The 16,921-nt window shown below is 36.1% G+C and overlaps 1 protein-coding gene across 1 annotated transcript; it reads left to right on the forward strand.

The window, feature by feature from the left end:
* Window positions 1-117: 117 nt before the first annotated feature.
* CISD2 (CDGSH iron sulfur domain 2) lies at window positions 118-15,369 on the forward strand. Its single transcript, XM_059376766.1, has 3 exons — window positions 118-345; window positions 12,403-12,617; window positions 14,260-15,369. Exons 1-3 carry the CDS (start codon window positions 243-245, stop codon window positions 14,347-14,349), a joined length of 408 nt encoding a protein of 135 aa, XP_059232749.1. The 5' UTR covers window positions 118-242; the 3' UTR covers window positions 14,350-15,369.
* The last annotated feature ends 1,552 nt before the right edge of the window (window positions 15,370-16,921 follow it).

The following is a 16,921-nucleotide window of genomic DNA, read 5'->3' on the forward strand; positions in this document are numbered from 1 at the left end:
CTCCACACCTCGCGGCCGCGCGCTCTCCCTTGGCGTCCGCGGCGCGCGCACGTCACTCGCCGGCTGCCAATCGGCGCCCAGCAGGTCAACCTCTCCTCTGGGGGCCCTCAGCACCGCCCCCTCCTGCCTGCCGCGGGACCCAGGCCGCGGCGCCCGCCGGGCGCTTCCGCTCTCCGCGCACGCGCGACAGCTCGGCCGGAGAACGGCGCGGGCCGGGAGGGGAGTGGACGCTGCTGGCGAGGATGGTGCTGGAGAGCGTGGCCCGCATCGTGAAGGTGCAGCTCCCGGCGTATCTAAAGCGGCTTCCTGTCCCCGAGAGCATTACCGGGTTCGCCCGGCTCACAGGTAATCCCCGCCTTCCTCCAGTCCCCATCCGTGCACGTCTCCCAACGTGGGAGTGGGGGGTGGTCTAAACCTCCCCCGGCCAAGGGGCGGGGCTTGGCGAGTGGCGCGTTACTCCGTGACCCTGTGCGCAGACGGCGGGGGGCGGGCGCCGGCGCAGCCGCCTCGGAGCGCGGATGATTCCACCTCTCGTCCTTGTCTTAGTGCCTTTTCCGAGTCCTTTCGTGATGGGAGACCGGGTTTTTGCAGAGAAAGTGCCGAGTTAGTTGGTAGCGAGCCCGTATCTTTCATCTCTCTCTCTGTATCTCTCACTGCTGTGTGCTTGTTTGTGTTAGAGTGGGATAAGCCGTCGTTATCTAAGGCGCTGTGCAATCAGACATTCCCAGCTCTCAGCGGGGTTTTACCCACAGCGTGTGTGTGTGTGTGTGTGTGTGTGTGAGTGTGAGAGGGGGCGGGGAGGAACAGAGCCATACACGCAATATGTGTATGACAGCTTTATTCGGTAACAAAATCCGAGAACAACCTCCATTCCCACAGGGAAGACTTGAAGTACCCCGAGGGCATTCGAGGTCAACTCCATTACCTTGGGCCTGGATGTAGTTAAGGTAACTTGAGTTCAGGAAAGAAAAATTGGCCAAAAGGTATTCAAAGGCCAGTACGATAGATCAAATGTTAGATAATGAAATTTAATGAATATATATGTAACATCGTGGTTTTAAGATCCGTTCTTTACAAAACAAAAACCCCACACACTCAGGATTTCACATCTAAAAGACGAAAATTTCCATAATGCAGCCAACACTTGGAAGATTTTGTTGGGTTTGGGATGTTAACAGTCTAAGAGGGGTATTTGCAAACCAGACTGAGACTGATTGGGATGGTGAGGGGAGAAACAACCATTTTGATTTGGCAAACTTTGAACTCATAGATCCAGAATGGGAATAAAACATGCATTAAGATAATTTTAAGATCAATAGGGCTCCTTAGCCTGGAACAGTCTGGAGTTCTGTGGTAGCTGACATGAAACATAGCGTTTGGAAGGCTTCTTGATGGAGGGAGAATAACATATTCTTTGTAGACCAAAAGACAGAACTAGGACCAAATTAGTGAAAATTATTTGGAAATGGATTTCAGCCCCAATACACAGAATGCTTCTGTTTGGTTGTTTTTTTGTTTTTTTTTTTAAGAGAATACTGTCCCTAAAAAAGGATAATATTTTTTAAAAAAAGGCAGAGTCAGATAGTAGATTTAGAAGAGGTAAACTAGAGGACATTCTAAATCTAGAGATTCTTTGAATTCTGGCTTGGTAGGAAGCTTGTAATTGAATAGAAAGCGTGGTAACTGAATAATTAACATTGAAAGAAGCATCAAACCTCAGAATCAGGGTAAAAGTAACATAAAATGAAAAAATGTTTCAAGTATTTATAAACATCAAAAGATTTTGATCCTGTAATTCTGATAGATTTTCTGCAGTTATATAAAATTTTGACTTTTTCCCTTTATCATTGCTTTTACTTTAGTACTTTACATATTTTAATATATTTCTCTTTTTCTAACAACTGTATAATCCTTTTTTAGACTAACGTCATGGTAGGCCTAACCATTCCCCTACAGTTGGAAATTTGTAATGTTTGTGCATATATATCTTTTATTCATAATGTTCTGGTAAGTAGCCCTATACCAGTTGTTAAGGGTTTTTTCCTCCTTTGAATTATACCCTTGAATGAATTCACAAAAGTGGTAATACCAGGTCAGAAGAATATAATTGTTTTGTGACATTATTTCCCAGTTCCCAACTTATATTAATAATTTGCCCAAATTAACTGCCAAGTTTTTAACAGGAAAGAAAGAAGTCCCCTTACTCCCACCGCAGTCCAGTGTAAACTGAATTATGTGTGCTGATTCCAGTGGTGGCTGGTTTTACATTAGTTTCAATTTTCTGTAAATGCAGTGTAGTTGTAACAATACAGAGTATGTAATTTGATTGAATGGCTAGATTTTAGAAGTGTTTTTTTTTTCCCCATTTTTTATTTTTCCCCTTCAAAATCTCCACTGTCAACAAATATTTAATTCCTATTAAAGGCATTAAGGAAACTTAGCCTAAAGTTTTTCTCCCTTAAATCAATAATAATAGTAACTTCCTCTTCAAAGCTGTTGAATATTTAAAGTGGGGACTGTTGTCTCAGGGAGAGTGACAACATTGAGAAATATCTTAAAAACATGTATTTAAGTTCCATTATAATGTGTCTATTTTAGTTCTTATTGTATTGCTTGTTAGGAAACGTTTGTAATAACTGCTTTATGAAAAAATGAGGTAGTCTATTTCATACTAGACAACAAGATAACAATTGCATAATTTGTTTTGGAGCACTATGGAAGAAAATTCCCACTGATCAATTTCTACTCTGAGTCTTCCCTACAGAGTAGATTGTAATAGCTAAATAATAGATAAATTACATTTATCTGTCTTGATTGAGATACTTACAGAATCCATACTTAGACTTTTGTTGAAATAACCTGGAGGACCACTTTTCAGCAAATGTTTAAAATGTCTAAGGCACCAAAAGTGTTTCCATTTTCTATCTGAAAATTAGAAGGAAGTAATGGCTTACATTTTCATTGCTTTTTTTTCCCCTTCCCTATTTACATGTAGTGGTTTTTTTAAAAGCACTTGGCTCTCTCATGATGACTCTGCATTCTTAGTAAACACTTGGAGATCCTTAATCACCATACAATATTTACAGACCGTCCTTATCTATTAGAAACAACTTACCTATTTTTGTTTAGGTCTTATGTTTAACAGTGAGTCTTTTAAGATAAATTTGTATGATTCTGCCCTTTGGAAATGTAGTCTATTCTAATACTCTGACCTTAAAAAAGCTTTCCCTGTTGTATAAACTTTTAAAATAGAACAACAACAAAATCCTCCTATGCGGAAGTCAGAAGTAGTTTACTTCTAGATTTAAAAGCTTGCTGTGAAACTGAATGTAGTAGCTCTTCCCTCCTTGACTCTGTTTGCTTCTTTGAAACATAACAGTTTTGCTCCTAAAGATAATGCAGTGAATCCCAAGATAATCAATATGTTTTCTGGAGTAACACAAGCATGTCAGAGCTGACAGCTTTAAAGGCATTAGCTCTGTTTACCTAGAAAGGGCCAATTTTGAATGAAGAATTTAGAAGTGGAAAAGGGTTGAAAACTTAGATGGGTAAGAAGACTTCTACAGGCATGTTTATAGCAACCTTATTTATAATAGCCCCAAACTGGAAGCACCCAAAATATCTACCAACAGGAGAGTGGATAAACAAAGCGTAGTATACTACACTACAGAGTGGAATATTGGTTAGCCGGAAAAGGGAGTGAATTACTGATCCACTGGATGAATCTCAAAAAAACTTAATGTTGAGTGAAAAATCTTTGTTTGTAGACATCACTGGTGGGAGGATAGACTGGAAAGGGACAGAAGAATACTTTCTTGGGTGGTAGAGTATTTTGCATGTTTTTATGTTTTCAGTGGAGGCTGCTGGGGTATATTTAATTGTACTGCTCAGAGCTAAACACCTAAGATCTGTTTAGTGTATGTAAAATTTGTCACAATATTTTTTAAAGAAATAGAGGAAAAGGTGAGTTTTCTCAATAGGGATGTATAAGAAATTATTAAATTCAAACTAGAAAGTTGCATTTATTACTATGTAAATACTAGAGATTATTTCTAAAAGATCAAAGAATTTTATCTTAAAAAACTGTTTTTGAGAATTTGGGAAAAGAGTTTCATAGTTCCCAGAAGTTTTAAAAGTTTTTTCCCTCTTCCTAGTGAGACCAACTGTATTTAAGTCAGTGTAATTAAAGAATTAAAGATTATACTAGCCTTTGTGGAGAACAGTTTCAGTCTCATTAACACATTTTGTGCCATCTAACTACTTTGCGGTGTAAAATTTTTCAAGTCATCAGGTGTTTATTGAGTACTTGGTCCAGGAAATATTCTAGACACCAAAACACTGTTCATAAGAATGAATGGAAAAAAGTTTTTTAAATTGATCATTAATTTTGTTTTATTGGCTTTTGGTCCTGAACAGTTCGTATTAGATTTGAAGTGGCAATAATAAAACCATCCCTTGAAAATATTTTACTTTCCTCTTTTTACAATTCAGAAATAGAAATATTTCTATTTTATCTAATAAGAAAGCACGTTAGTAAACTATCAGCAACCATGTTCCCAACATTATTTTAATAGTATCATTATACACCACCTTTTGAGATGGCAAAAGTCTGTCCTAGATTCTTAGAATATTATTCCTAATAGAGATCCATGTGTGCCTACGTGTGCTTCTACAAATGTTTTTATCATTGTATTTGTTTATATATCATGGTCAGGAATAGGGTGTGATAGGTAGCCTATCTTTATAAAAGTTTGAATCTGCCCTGTCCTAATCTGAATTCTGTTTCTCTGAGGAGATTCTTTGAACAGTATCTAAACTTCCAAAAAATTATGTGAAAATTGCTTGCTATGCAGGTTGCTTTGAAATGTTCTTTTTGGTGTAGATTTTGTTACTCTGATGGTATGAGTTGTTTCAGTGTACCTTCTGAGGCTGTTGCTTATCTTAATAGTGGGAAGTAGAATATTACAAAACACATTTAGAACTCTGCTTGGTATTTTAGAATGAGTGTGGTCTGATTTTTTTTTTTTTTAACTTAGAAACAGGTATTTTAAAAAAATTGGAAACAGGAAAACTTCACTGGAGAGGAGGAAGATCTTTCTGAAGTGAAAAATTTGAAAGAAAAAAATTTGAGGAAATTTAAGACTTTTACGTTCAAATGAGTAAGCAGAATGTTGCCTAACTGGGTCCCTTTTTAGTGGATTGAATGTTGAGGTCACACTAAGGTCCATGTACTTGACTTAATTATAGCCCAAAATACCTACACCCCACACTCTCACACCCTTGATCTCTCACACTGTTATCTTCTACTCCTGGCTTGTCTACTTCATAATTTTTCATAGATGCACCTCCTTGCCCTAAATGAAACAGAGCTCTCCCTGAGGAAGTCACTTCCCCTGCCTGTAGCTCTCTCAGTGGTATCTTTTCTTTCTCTATCTTTTCCTTGTCTTCTCTGGGATGAGGGGGCAGAGAAAGTTGGCATCTTTTAGGCTCTGCAGAGCAGCTTCCACACTGTACTACTTCACTGTTTCAAAGAAAACTGTGACTTGTGCCATCCTTCTGTATCCCTAATTTTTTGCTGCTAACTATTGACCTTTTAGTCTCTCTCTAATATTCTTTATTTTATTTATTTGACAGAGAAAGAGAAATCACAAGTAGGCAGAGAGGCAGGCAGAGAGAGATGGGGAAGCAGGGCCCTGCTGAGCAGAGAGCCCGATGCGGGGCTTGATCCCAGGATCCTGAGATCATGACCTGAGCTGGAGGCAGAGGCTTAACCCACTGAGCCACCCAGGCGCCCCTCTCTTTTATATTCTTTAAAGATGTCAACACCTCATATTTTCCCCTTTCTTCTACAACACTACACTGGTCTTAATCTGATTAAAATTGCTCTTCTTTTAAAAAAAAAAAAAAATGCTCTTCTTATGTTCTGTTTTGTTTTGTTTTTAAATTAGAGACCAGTATCTCCATCCGTTCAGATAATGAAACCAGAAATCTGGGAATCAGAAAAAGCCTCACTTCCTCCATATTTGATCACGCACCCAATCCTATCGATTTTATTGAGTTAGTGGTTCTTATGCTTCAAGGCAAGTGAAGATTGATCACAGACCTACTCGGTGTTCCCAATGAAAGCATCAAACTATTCTCAAAAAATGCATGCACACATACACTGTTAAGGCAGTTTCAGGGGATCCATTTGGCCCTTTTTACTTTAATGGCCACTGCCTCAGTTTAAGTTTGCATGATTTTTTTTCAGAATTATTTCTGTGGATTTCTAACAGATTGTCTTGCATTTTGTCCTCCCATTACCAGCCCTGTCTGCTCTTACCTGTTTCTCCACCAGTCCATCTTCCATCTGATACCATAATTCCATCTGATTTCATAGAAAATAGCTTTCTATTTATGTTAATATTTAGATATATCAGTGGTTCCCTTTCATGTACAGAGTAGATTATTACCTACCTGTTGATTTTTTTTTTTAAGATTTTATTTCTTCATTTGACACAGTATGAAAGAGGGGGAGCTGCAGGCAGAGCTGCAAGCAGGCGCCCCAAGGAGCAGGGAACCTGACATGAGACTCCATCCCAGAACCTGGGGTCATAACCTGAGTGGAAGGCAGACGCTTAACCGACTGAGTCACCTCGGTGCCCCTCCTGATGATTTTTATCATTTGGCACCTGGTCACCTGTATAGTCCTTCCCTGTTTCATGATATTCCAGCAGTATTGTCACTTTTCATGCATCTTGGTATCTCTGCCTTTGCCTATGCTGTTTCTTCTGTATGAAATACAGCCCCTCCTTCCATAAGGACTCCTATACTCTTACTCATCTTTCAGAAACCTAGTTAGGTGCCATATCCTCTCTGTAAAGTCTGCTCATCCCTGCGGAGTTAATCATGTCATCTTCTGTACTGCTTATTTATAATTATACATACTATACAGTATTGTAATCCTTTTTTATAGATCTGTATTCCATTCTAGATGAAAAGTTTCTTTGGGTTAGGGATTATGTCTTATAATTTTTGTATCTTCACCTCTCATATCACCTAATCTGTTTGTGAGGTCTTACACTTCTTGAGGGCGCTTCAGATTTTTTTCTTAAATGTCTTAAACAGAATTTTTATCTGTTAACTTACACTATTCTCATTCATAAGCCTTGAATAAAGGCAAACAAGTGCATACTAATGGGAGTTACCTTAAATACCAGCTTAATGGGGTACAGACTCAATTCAGTTAAAATTAATTGAAGTCTTGGTTTACATAAGTCTGTTAGAGGATAGTGAGTGAGTGAGGAGACCAGTATTTTAGTTTCAGGGTGGAATGTGTTAGTAGCTTCCTTTTGCATAGTGCTCAAAAGTTTCTAGAGTGGTTTCCAACTTCATTCATTCATTCCTCCCAACAGTTCTATGAAGTTGGAAGTTTCCTTACATGTATTCTTTGTTGTGCCTTGAAAGTTCTTTCCTCAAGTCTTTGAGCTCTCTGCTTTTCCTTTAGGTCTTGGCTTAAAGATCTTTTTTCCTTCCTGTGTCCCTTACCTAAAGTTGCAGTCAGCCTATTGCTTTGCCCCTAGGATCGTCTCTTTCTTATATGATCCTGTTTGTTTCCTTCATAGCTCTTACTATAGTCTAAAATTATCTTGCTTATTTATTTGTTTACCTGTTTGTGGTTGTCTCCTCATCTAAAATGTATACTGTATGAGTATACAGGGACCTTGTACATCTGCCTGAATCCCCAGCACCTAATGTAATATTTGGGATGTGGTGGGTACTTGTATTGTTGAACAAATGAATGAATTATGTAGTTCTGTTTTATAGGCCAAAGAAACCTAATTCCGAGTATTTGAAAATTTGGATATATTCCACAAGTAAACTGTGAATTCATTATGTATTGAAATCCTACTTTTGTACCAGGCACTGTACTGAGCACTGGGTACATAGAAACAGATAAGAAAGCTGCTACACTTTCATTAGCACATTGTCTCCACATCGTGGGTACTTACTGTGTAGTCAAAAACTAAATTGGAATTGTTTAAGAATAGCAAAGAGATCAGATTTCTTAATTCATTAAAATATATTAAGTACTAAAATTGGCAAGGGAACTCAGAGGGGATTGATTGTACAAGAGCAAACTTTTTTTTTTTTAAGATTTTATTTATTTATTTGACAGATAGAGATCACAAGTAGGCAGAGGCAAGCAGAGAGAGAGGAGGAAGCAGGCTTCCTGCTGAGCAGAGAGCCCAACTCGATCCCATCCTGGGATCATGACCTGAGCTGAAGGCAGAGGCTTTAACCCACTGAGCCATCCAGGTGCCTCCAAGAGCAAACTTTTTAGAGTGAGGGAAATACCCCGTATTTTGCTTCAGGTAGTGTTTATAGGTATAGGTAGGTGTAAAGACTCATCCAGTATAACACTTAACTCAAAGCTCAACAGTCTATACTATAAATTATGACTCAATATAAAATAAAATAAATTGAAGCAAGCATTATTTAGGCACGGAGGATATAGTGGTGATCTGGACAAATAAGGTGTCTGCTTTTGTAGATCTTACATCCTGACTGGGGAACATGATAGATGGATGTAGCTGTTAAAATTCATGTTTCCAAATGATGCTAAGAAATTGGGAAATGTTCCTGATATAAAGTGAAAAATGTAAGATATGGACTGTATATACAACATGGTCTCGGTTTTTATGTATTGAAAACACGTATTTACAGAGCAAAAAAAAAAAAAAATGTTATCAACTCTTGACTGATAGTATTATAAGTTATTTTTATACTTTCCTAAATTTTGTAAATAAGTGCTGTAAATAAAGAATATACTGTACAAAATATACATTATACCTGACAATTAGGAGGTAATAGTTTTCCCCTCAAAGTATCTAAAATTTCTGTAATAGCTCAACATGTATCAGGTAGGTTCATTGGAAATAGCTGTTTTAAAATTTTTAAAAATTTGTTTGATTTTTCAGTATTTCATATTTGTTTGCTAAAAATCAACCTTAATAAATACATTTAAAGTTATTAAGCTTCAAAGTCTTTATTATTTTTCTTTATAAACCTTTTCTTTAATTAAATTGAAGATTATCACCTTCAGAAAGTAGATTGTACTCAGGCTTTTGTTTGAATTCCTTTGTTGTAGGAGGTAATAGTACTTTTTATTCCCATACTATCACAGAGTAATGCTTTACTGAGGAATTAAGTACGTCAAAGGAACATTTTCTGAAGTAGATTTTTAAAAGTATTAACACCATTTTTTCCCCTGAGATTTGTGGGCTAGGACAGGAAATGCCAAACTTAAGAATCTAGGTTAAGGTTTTCATCTTTAAATTTCTATTTACTTTTTGAGTTTGAGCATTTAACCTCATGACTTTATAATTTTGTAATATACAGAATAATACTTAAAATTTACTCTACATTTAATAAACATTTACTGGATATCTACTACTTTAAAATATTTTACTGAGTATTGGGTCAATAGATATTCATTGCCGGATCTACAAGATAAGTGCAAATAAATAATTAAGTACTGTGTGGTGAGTGAGAAAGGGACTGACATTTATGCTCTGCATTCATTCATTAAGTCATTCATAAAACACCTATGAGGTATCTACTTTGTGTGAGAGAGAGTGGTAGGGACAAATGAGTCAGTTTTATAAGCAGATGACAATGGTGTGATAAAACAAACAGGTAAAGGGCTTGGAAGTACAAGAGGAAGTGATAGATTTTGCTTTGTGAAATCAAGGAAGACTTCTGGAGAAGGCAATATATGACATTAATCTTAAAGGATCTACACAAATCAGTCCAGTAAACTAGAGGCAGAAAGAAGGAATCCCTTATGCAAAGAACACAGGAAGGCAGCTACTAGATAGTAGCTTTGGGTGGTTTCAGGTAGGTAAGAGATGGGTGCCGAAGTTGTCAAAGCAGCCTTGCCATGCTATAGAGATGTTACTTTATTGAAACAATGGTCTGTAGCAGTGCCATCCAAAAAACATGATGGAAATGTTCTTTGGCTGTCAGAGTAGCCACAAGTACCATGTCATTATTGAGCTGGTGATATGTAACTAGTTTGTCTTAGAAACTGAATTTTAAATTTTACTTAATTTATTTAAAGTTTATAGCTTTATGTGTGTTTTAATCATGTTCTTAAATTTTCTATATTTTATGATGCTTTGACATCATGAGGGCCAAGAAGAACCTGCACCTTCCCAGCTAATTCTTAGAGATAATGAACAACCTGCCCTATGAACACACTTTTCATATGCAAACCAACCACCTCCTTTAAAACGCTCTCACGTAGCACACCAGTATTTCTCCTGCCCTAATCACCGAGGGCTAGGTACTAGACAACTAGGGACTACCCCTATAGTCCAGAGCCCATGGAAATTATTCCTTCACCTTTTCCATGGAAAACACAAGATTTGTGTGGGTGTTTTCCTTTTGCCTTCCTCCTGACCAAACCTGGTACTTCCTGTGTGGCTCTGTGACATCGTGTAGCTGCTCTTGGGAATACAAACAGTAAACTTTTCTTTCAAGGCAGTTGTCTCCTTGTCTGTCATCTTACCATACCTGGTTAAAATAAAATCACAGGTACAAATCAAAGCAGTGTGGCTTGTGGCTACTATATTAGACAACAACTGATCTATAGATAGAGCCCTTCTCCTCAAGAAACAGTTCTTTTCATTTCCAGAACTTCATTCAGAGAATCTATGGGGTGTCTCCACTTTGGTTATGAGAATAGAATGGTGAACATGATAGGTAAGGTCCTTGTCCTTACAGAGCTTCATTCTGGCAACTAAAAGATTATATCCCCAAAGATTTCAACTATATACTATTATGTTGAGTTGGCAATATTTTTTCAAAGTAGTGGCTACCAATTTCCATAACCTACTGATAAAAATTATTATATATCTTCTCTGCTAGGCACTGTTACAGTTTCTATTCATATAGTATATAGATATGTGTTTCATTTAGAAACTTTGGCATGGTGGTGTATCAAAAATAGTTTCATTTTGGAAGACTTCATACTAAGCCAGTTTTTTCCTTTAATACTTGAATAGTAAGAACAATTATCTCTGGGGTAGTTTTACCAAGAGAAGAACAGATAAAATTTTAAATCTGTTGGATTCGATGAAATCAAAACAGGTTAGGATTTATTTCCTGCACTAAACCTGCTTATTAAGCTGTAGTTTACCCACATGAATAATGGATATAATAATGGTACCTACCAAGTATAGCTGTTTAAAACAGCTTAACAGAATTAAATAAAGTAATGCAGTTGTACTCTTAGCATAGTGTGTTAACATTCATTAGCATGCCTTGGCACATGATCTTTAGTTCTTCTTTTTTTCTTGACTAAGCTATTTCTACATAGTGCTTAGCAAGATAGCAGGTAAGCACTCAGTGGAAGATTGTCAAAGGATAACATTTTAAGAACAGAAATGTTTCTCTTACAGAGGCATGGCACTAGCCAACATTTGATGAACGCATGCTGAAATGTTGAAATCTTGGTTATGTGTTTGTCTTCACAGACATAGGGACCATTTTATTTAGTCACTTAACCCCCTTAAGACAGTACTTTGTACTCCCGAAGGCATTTAATGAACGCTTAGGGAAAAAGATGTATCTAATAATGAGAACATTCAGTGTATGAAAATTTCAATTAGTTCTTTAAAATAGTAGCTTTTAGAAACATTTCTTTCTTTTTTTTTTTTTTTAAGATTTTTATTTATTTGACAGAGATCACAAGTAGGCAGAGAGGCAGGCAGAGAGAGAGGGGGAAGCAGGCTCCCTGCTGAGCAGAGAGCCCAATGAGGGGCTCCATCCCAGGACGCTGGGATCATGACCTGAGCCGAAGGTAGAGACTTTAACCCACTGAGCCACCCAGGCGCCCCTCTAGAAACATTTCTTAAGGAATCACTGTGTCTTACCAAAAATGTAAATTAAAGCACTGAAGACATGTTCTTTCTGAAATCCTAAATCAAGGGTAAAATATTCATTTTTGGGTATTCTGTTACATGATTTTAGACATGGTGGAAATGTTTTCTAAACCTATAAAATATATCAGTTTTGTTTGTAATAATCGTGATCATTATTCCTGAAACAAAAACAAAGTAAACACAAATATCCTTTGTGTGAGGATAATGAAATAAAATATTTGACGTAAGATAGGATCTATTTCTCCAAGTTTTGTGTTTTAAGTATTAAGTTAGCCTACAGATAAAATGAAGTGGTCTCAGGTATAGGTGGCTTGATTGTGTTAATTAGATAAGTTATCTATATTGTGTTATAGATAAGTTAGTTTTGAGATTAACATGAGAAGTAAAGAATAGGGAAAGAGTAAGCTCAAGGACAACACGTGCTGTTTGAACTCTGTTATGAAAGGGCCGCACACTTAAATCTGTACGTGTTCAGTTGCAGAATGGCTTCGGTTACTGCCTTTCCTCGGTGTACTTGCACTACTTGGCTACCTTGCAATTCGTCCATTCCTCCTGAAGAAAAAACAACAGAAGGATAGCTTGATTAATCTTAAAATACAAAAGGAAAATCCCAAAGTGGTGAATGAAATAAACATTGAAGATCTGTGTCTCACCAAAGCAGCTTACTGTAGGTGTTGGCGTTCTAAGACGGTAAGATGTGTGCTCAAACGTACTCTAACACCACACCGTTAAAGTTGTTCTGCTTGTTAAATCATCACTTTTGAGGTTCTGGGAGATGAACGATTTTTCCACAGGGTTCTGAAATTCTGTATTCCTAAGTTAAAGTTTGCATTTTATGATGGATATGTACCTATTTTAGAAAAGTTACAGCAGCAAGGAAGGATAGAAATATGATGCTTTAGAGCTCATGTCTGCCACTGATAGTGTGACTCTGGTTGGGCAAGTTACTTAATCCTAAATCTCTGATGTTCAGGGTTGGGGTTTTTTTTTTCCCCAATAATAGGTCAACATCATAGATAGTTTTTAGGATTTGGTGAGATGCTGTATGTACAGTACCTTATATATAGATAAGCTAATACATGGCATCTATAATTATGGATGACTTTTAATGTTGAAATAATAAAGAATATGGAGTGATGAGTATTACAAGTGGCTGGTGATATGTATTTTCTTCTAGTACTATGATCATAGGTTATTTGAAGTTTTAAGTATGGGAGTGTTCATCACAACATTTTTTTGTGATAGCAAAGTTCTGGAAATAATCTAGATATGTATCTGAAAATGGGAATGATTAAAGTATAGCATAATACAAATTAAGGGATGTTAGGAAGCTATTACAAATCATGTTTTTAAAGACTATTTTAATGACATGAGAACATGATATAATTAATAAATGCACAGTACATTCAGTGGGATCCCAATTTTGTTTTTTAAAAAAGGAATACAGTAAATGCAGAGGAAAAATAGATCAAAATCTTGATTATTGTTACTTATGAGTGAATTTTTAAATGTATTTTTAAAGTTTGTTTTAAAAATGTTATGTGTGAGTTTTATAATAAGAAAACATGAAGTAATGTTTTTTGAATTTAAATTGCAATTAACCCTTGAACAGCATGGAGGTTGGGGCAGCCACCCCCTGCACAGTCAAATCTGGGTATAATTTTTGGCTTTCCCAAAACTTAATGGCGTACTGTTTACCAGAAGCCTTACTGATGACATAAACAGACAATTAACACATACCTTGTATGTGAGATGTATTACTTACTTTATTCTTACCATGAAGTAAGCTAGAGAAAAAAATACGAAATTTTCTCTTCCTATGGTTAAAAAAAATATATATATATATATAAGAGATTTATTGAAAAAAAATCCACAGTTACGTGGACCCACACAGTTCACACCTGTGTTGCTTAAGGGTCAACTGTACATTCTTTTTAAATTTAAATAAACGAAGAGGTAAGCTCTAATTTGGAGTTCCACAGAGAACAAGGGCTTATTTTGGTCCCCCTTTAAACTTGTTTAATTGACTCTTGAAATAATTCAAAGCTCTTTATTGAAAATCTGTATCAAATAATACATTATTTAAAATTGTTAGATTTGCTTTGATATTGGATTGAGTTAGGTTAGATGTAGAATACACATTACTCAGGAAAGCTGATGATCTATTTCAAAGTTATGTAATTTCTTTATAAGAACATTCCATAAATATTCCTACTTATTACATCATTTTAAAAATAACACTTGTAATACATTATATGTTAATAAAAAATTAAAAATTATAATAAAGAAAAAAATAAATAAAATAACACTTGTAACTCTTTTTCCTTTCTAGTTTCCTGCCTGTGATGGTTCACATAATAAACATAATGAATTGACAGGAGATAATGTGGGTCCACTAATACTGAAGAAGAAAGAAGTATAATAGTAATGAATTAGGATTGAATTCGGTTGTGTGCTGTAAAATCTTATAACAATATTTTTTCATTCTTTGTGTATAGAGGGTCTTTCAAATGGTGGTCTTAATGATTGCTACTGGTTGAGTAATTATTTCTGCCAATTTATTTTCTTGCTACACTACTGTTCATATTTGATATTTTGTATATTCAGTCATTTATATAGAGGTTAAATTGTACACCCCTTTCATTCTTAATGTATCTTCCTGAATAAAAGCAACAGTCTTGATTTTACCTAACTGAGAAAAATATGTTTTGGTAGTGAGTCCAAAGCTATTCCTCTGAATTTCAATATTTTCTATAGAATCTACAATTAAAGTTTTTCTCCCTACGTACACTGTTAAATATATTATTTTTCAGTCCCCTTCTGTTTTGATCATTTGAAGTGATTTTTCCTCTTGGCCTTCCATTCTCCATTCTTTTCAGATCAATAAGAAAAACACTGCTTTCAAGAATTACTTGAGTTTTTAAAGAGATAAATGCTTTGCTTTATAAAGACTGTGTCTAGTAAGTGTGAATATCCCAGTTTCTGAAAAGACATGAACTGGATATAGAAAGTTCCAAAAAGGAACAGTTATATGCATTATAAAAAATTTGTTTACTTTATAAAAGGCTTGTTTATGTTTGTTTAGGTGTGTGTTTTGTAAAAGTATCTTGAACTTTCCACTCAGTGACAGAGTGGAATGGGGTGGCAAGAATACTTAAACTCCCAAGCTGCTGCAATTTGAAGGTTAATTAGAAATAAACATAAAAAACATCTGAATTCATATTAAAATGATAAATTAGTGTTCAAAATCCTTTACATTTTTCTCTTTATAACAGTGTAAGCCAATAAAGCATAAAATACGAAAAGGTTGCAAAATTAACTTATTGGAGAATCTTAAAACTTTTGTAATTTTTTAGCCTAAGTCTATTTGGTTTTATTGTATATCATAGTTCTTACATTAATAGCTATCCTTACGTCGTCTATTAAAGGTACAATCCTGTCAGTTTACTGTGTCTTTTTTATATACAAGGAAGGTACAGGAGGCCAACATATTTAATTCTCCCAATAATAATCAAAGTTAATAGCATGCATATATACAAGACCCTGCACTAAGTCTGGTATGTAGATTTGTAATTTATTATGTGTAATGTCAGTAGGTTCTATTGTGTGATCTTTGATCTTGACTCTTGTGACCAACGGCAGGAATTTTACTTTTATTTATTTATTTATTTTTAAGATTTTATCTATTTGACAGAGAAATCATAAGCAGGCAGAGAGACACGGGGAAGCAGACTCCCTGCTGAGCATAGCGCCAATGGGGGCTCCATCCCAGGATCCTGAGTTCATGACTGCAGCCTAAGGCAGAGGCTCTAACCCACTGAGCCACCCAGGCGCCCCAACAGCAGGAATTTTAAAGTTAGAGTTAGAAAGGCAGTTGCAATTTTGAGAAGTTTTACAAGGCATATGTACAAAATAGTTGCTCTTTCCTCGTGTATGAAGAGGGAGCAATCTACCCCTGTTGTCACTGGCTCTGGGTATTCTGTCCTACAGCCTTCTCTTCGACGCTCTTAAGGGGCTTCACTGTCAGATGAAGCAAGCATTTTTCCATAGCTGATCATAAGACTTTGGGAAAAATCTTCTGTATCAAAAGTTTGAATATCCCTGGTCTGTGGTCATAAAATGCTTTTCTTTAAAATTATTTACTGCAGCACAACGTGTATATTCTAATGGTTCCCATATTTAGATTTCACAGAAGGTAAAATTTCCTAAAAATGTGGAGACTAAAATGAAATTATCAAGTTTAAGTTTTGTCAACCAAACATATATAATGAATTGGAAAACTAATTATCTCATAAAAGGTAACTTTAACACCCCAGAAGTATCAGGGCTATACTCTCAGGATAGTTTTGCTCCCCACATTTTCAACTTTTAAAATATGTTAAAGAGCTGTGTCCAAATATTTTCCTACCTGTACAGATTTTTCAGAAGCCTGGGGCTGGTAGCAAGCTGTTATTTTAATGACTCCCTTTACATAAGCATTATTGTCAGTTGCTGTCACTTCCTCTTGTAAATTCACAGAATTCTGTCTGCTTTTAAAAAATGGATATCTAGTAACTGCTTCTTAATTGTTACAACAGACAATAACAGCTCTTGAAATACCTATCTTGGGTTTCTAGAACCTTTAAGAAACAACGCTATCACTGTCACGTGATTGTTTTGAGGTCTGTTTCTCCTTACCCAGGGAATTGCTCATTGCTTTACTTAGCAGATGAGCACCACCATTACATAAATGTCAGGTATCCAAAAGTGTTGAGCAGGCTTAAGGTATTAATGACTCATTTATATGTGTAATTAAGGAAGTTGTATTGTGAAAGCACCTTACAATTCAGCTTTGAGTTCAGTGCCTCATGTGATGATTCATTGAACTGCTTTTGTATTTTGTAACCTAATTTGTTAATAAGTTTATGGGAAGCTACTTAAGCCAGTTCTACCTTCCTTATTGCGATTCCTATAGTTTCCCAGTAGAAGCATGCTGTCAGACTCTCCCTCTGCAA

The sequence above is a fragment of the Mustela nigripes genome, chromosome 1, assembly GCF_022355385.1.
Source record: "Mustela nigripes isolate SB6536 chromosome 1, MUSNIG.SB6536, whole genome shotgun sequence".
Classification (NCBI taxonomy): domain Eukaryota; kingdom Metazoa; phylum Chordata; class Mammalia; order Carnivora; family Mustelidae; genus Mustela; species Mustela nigripes.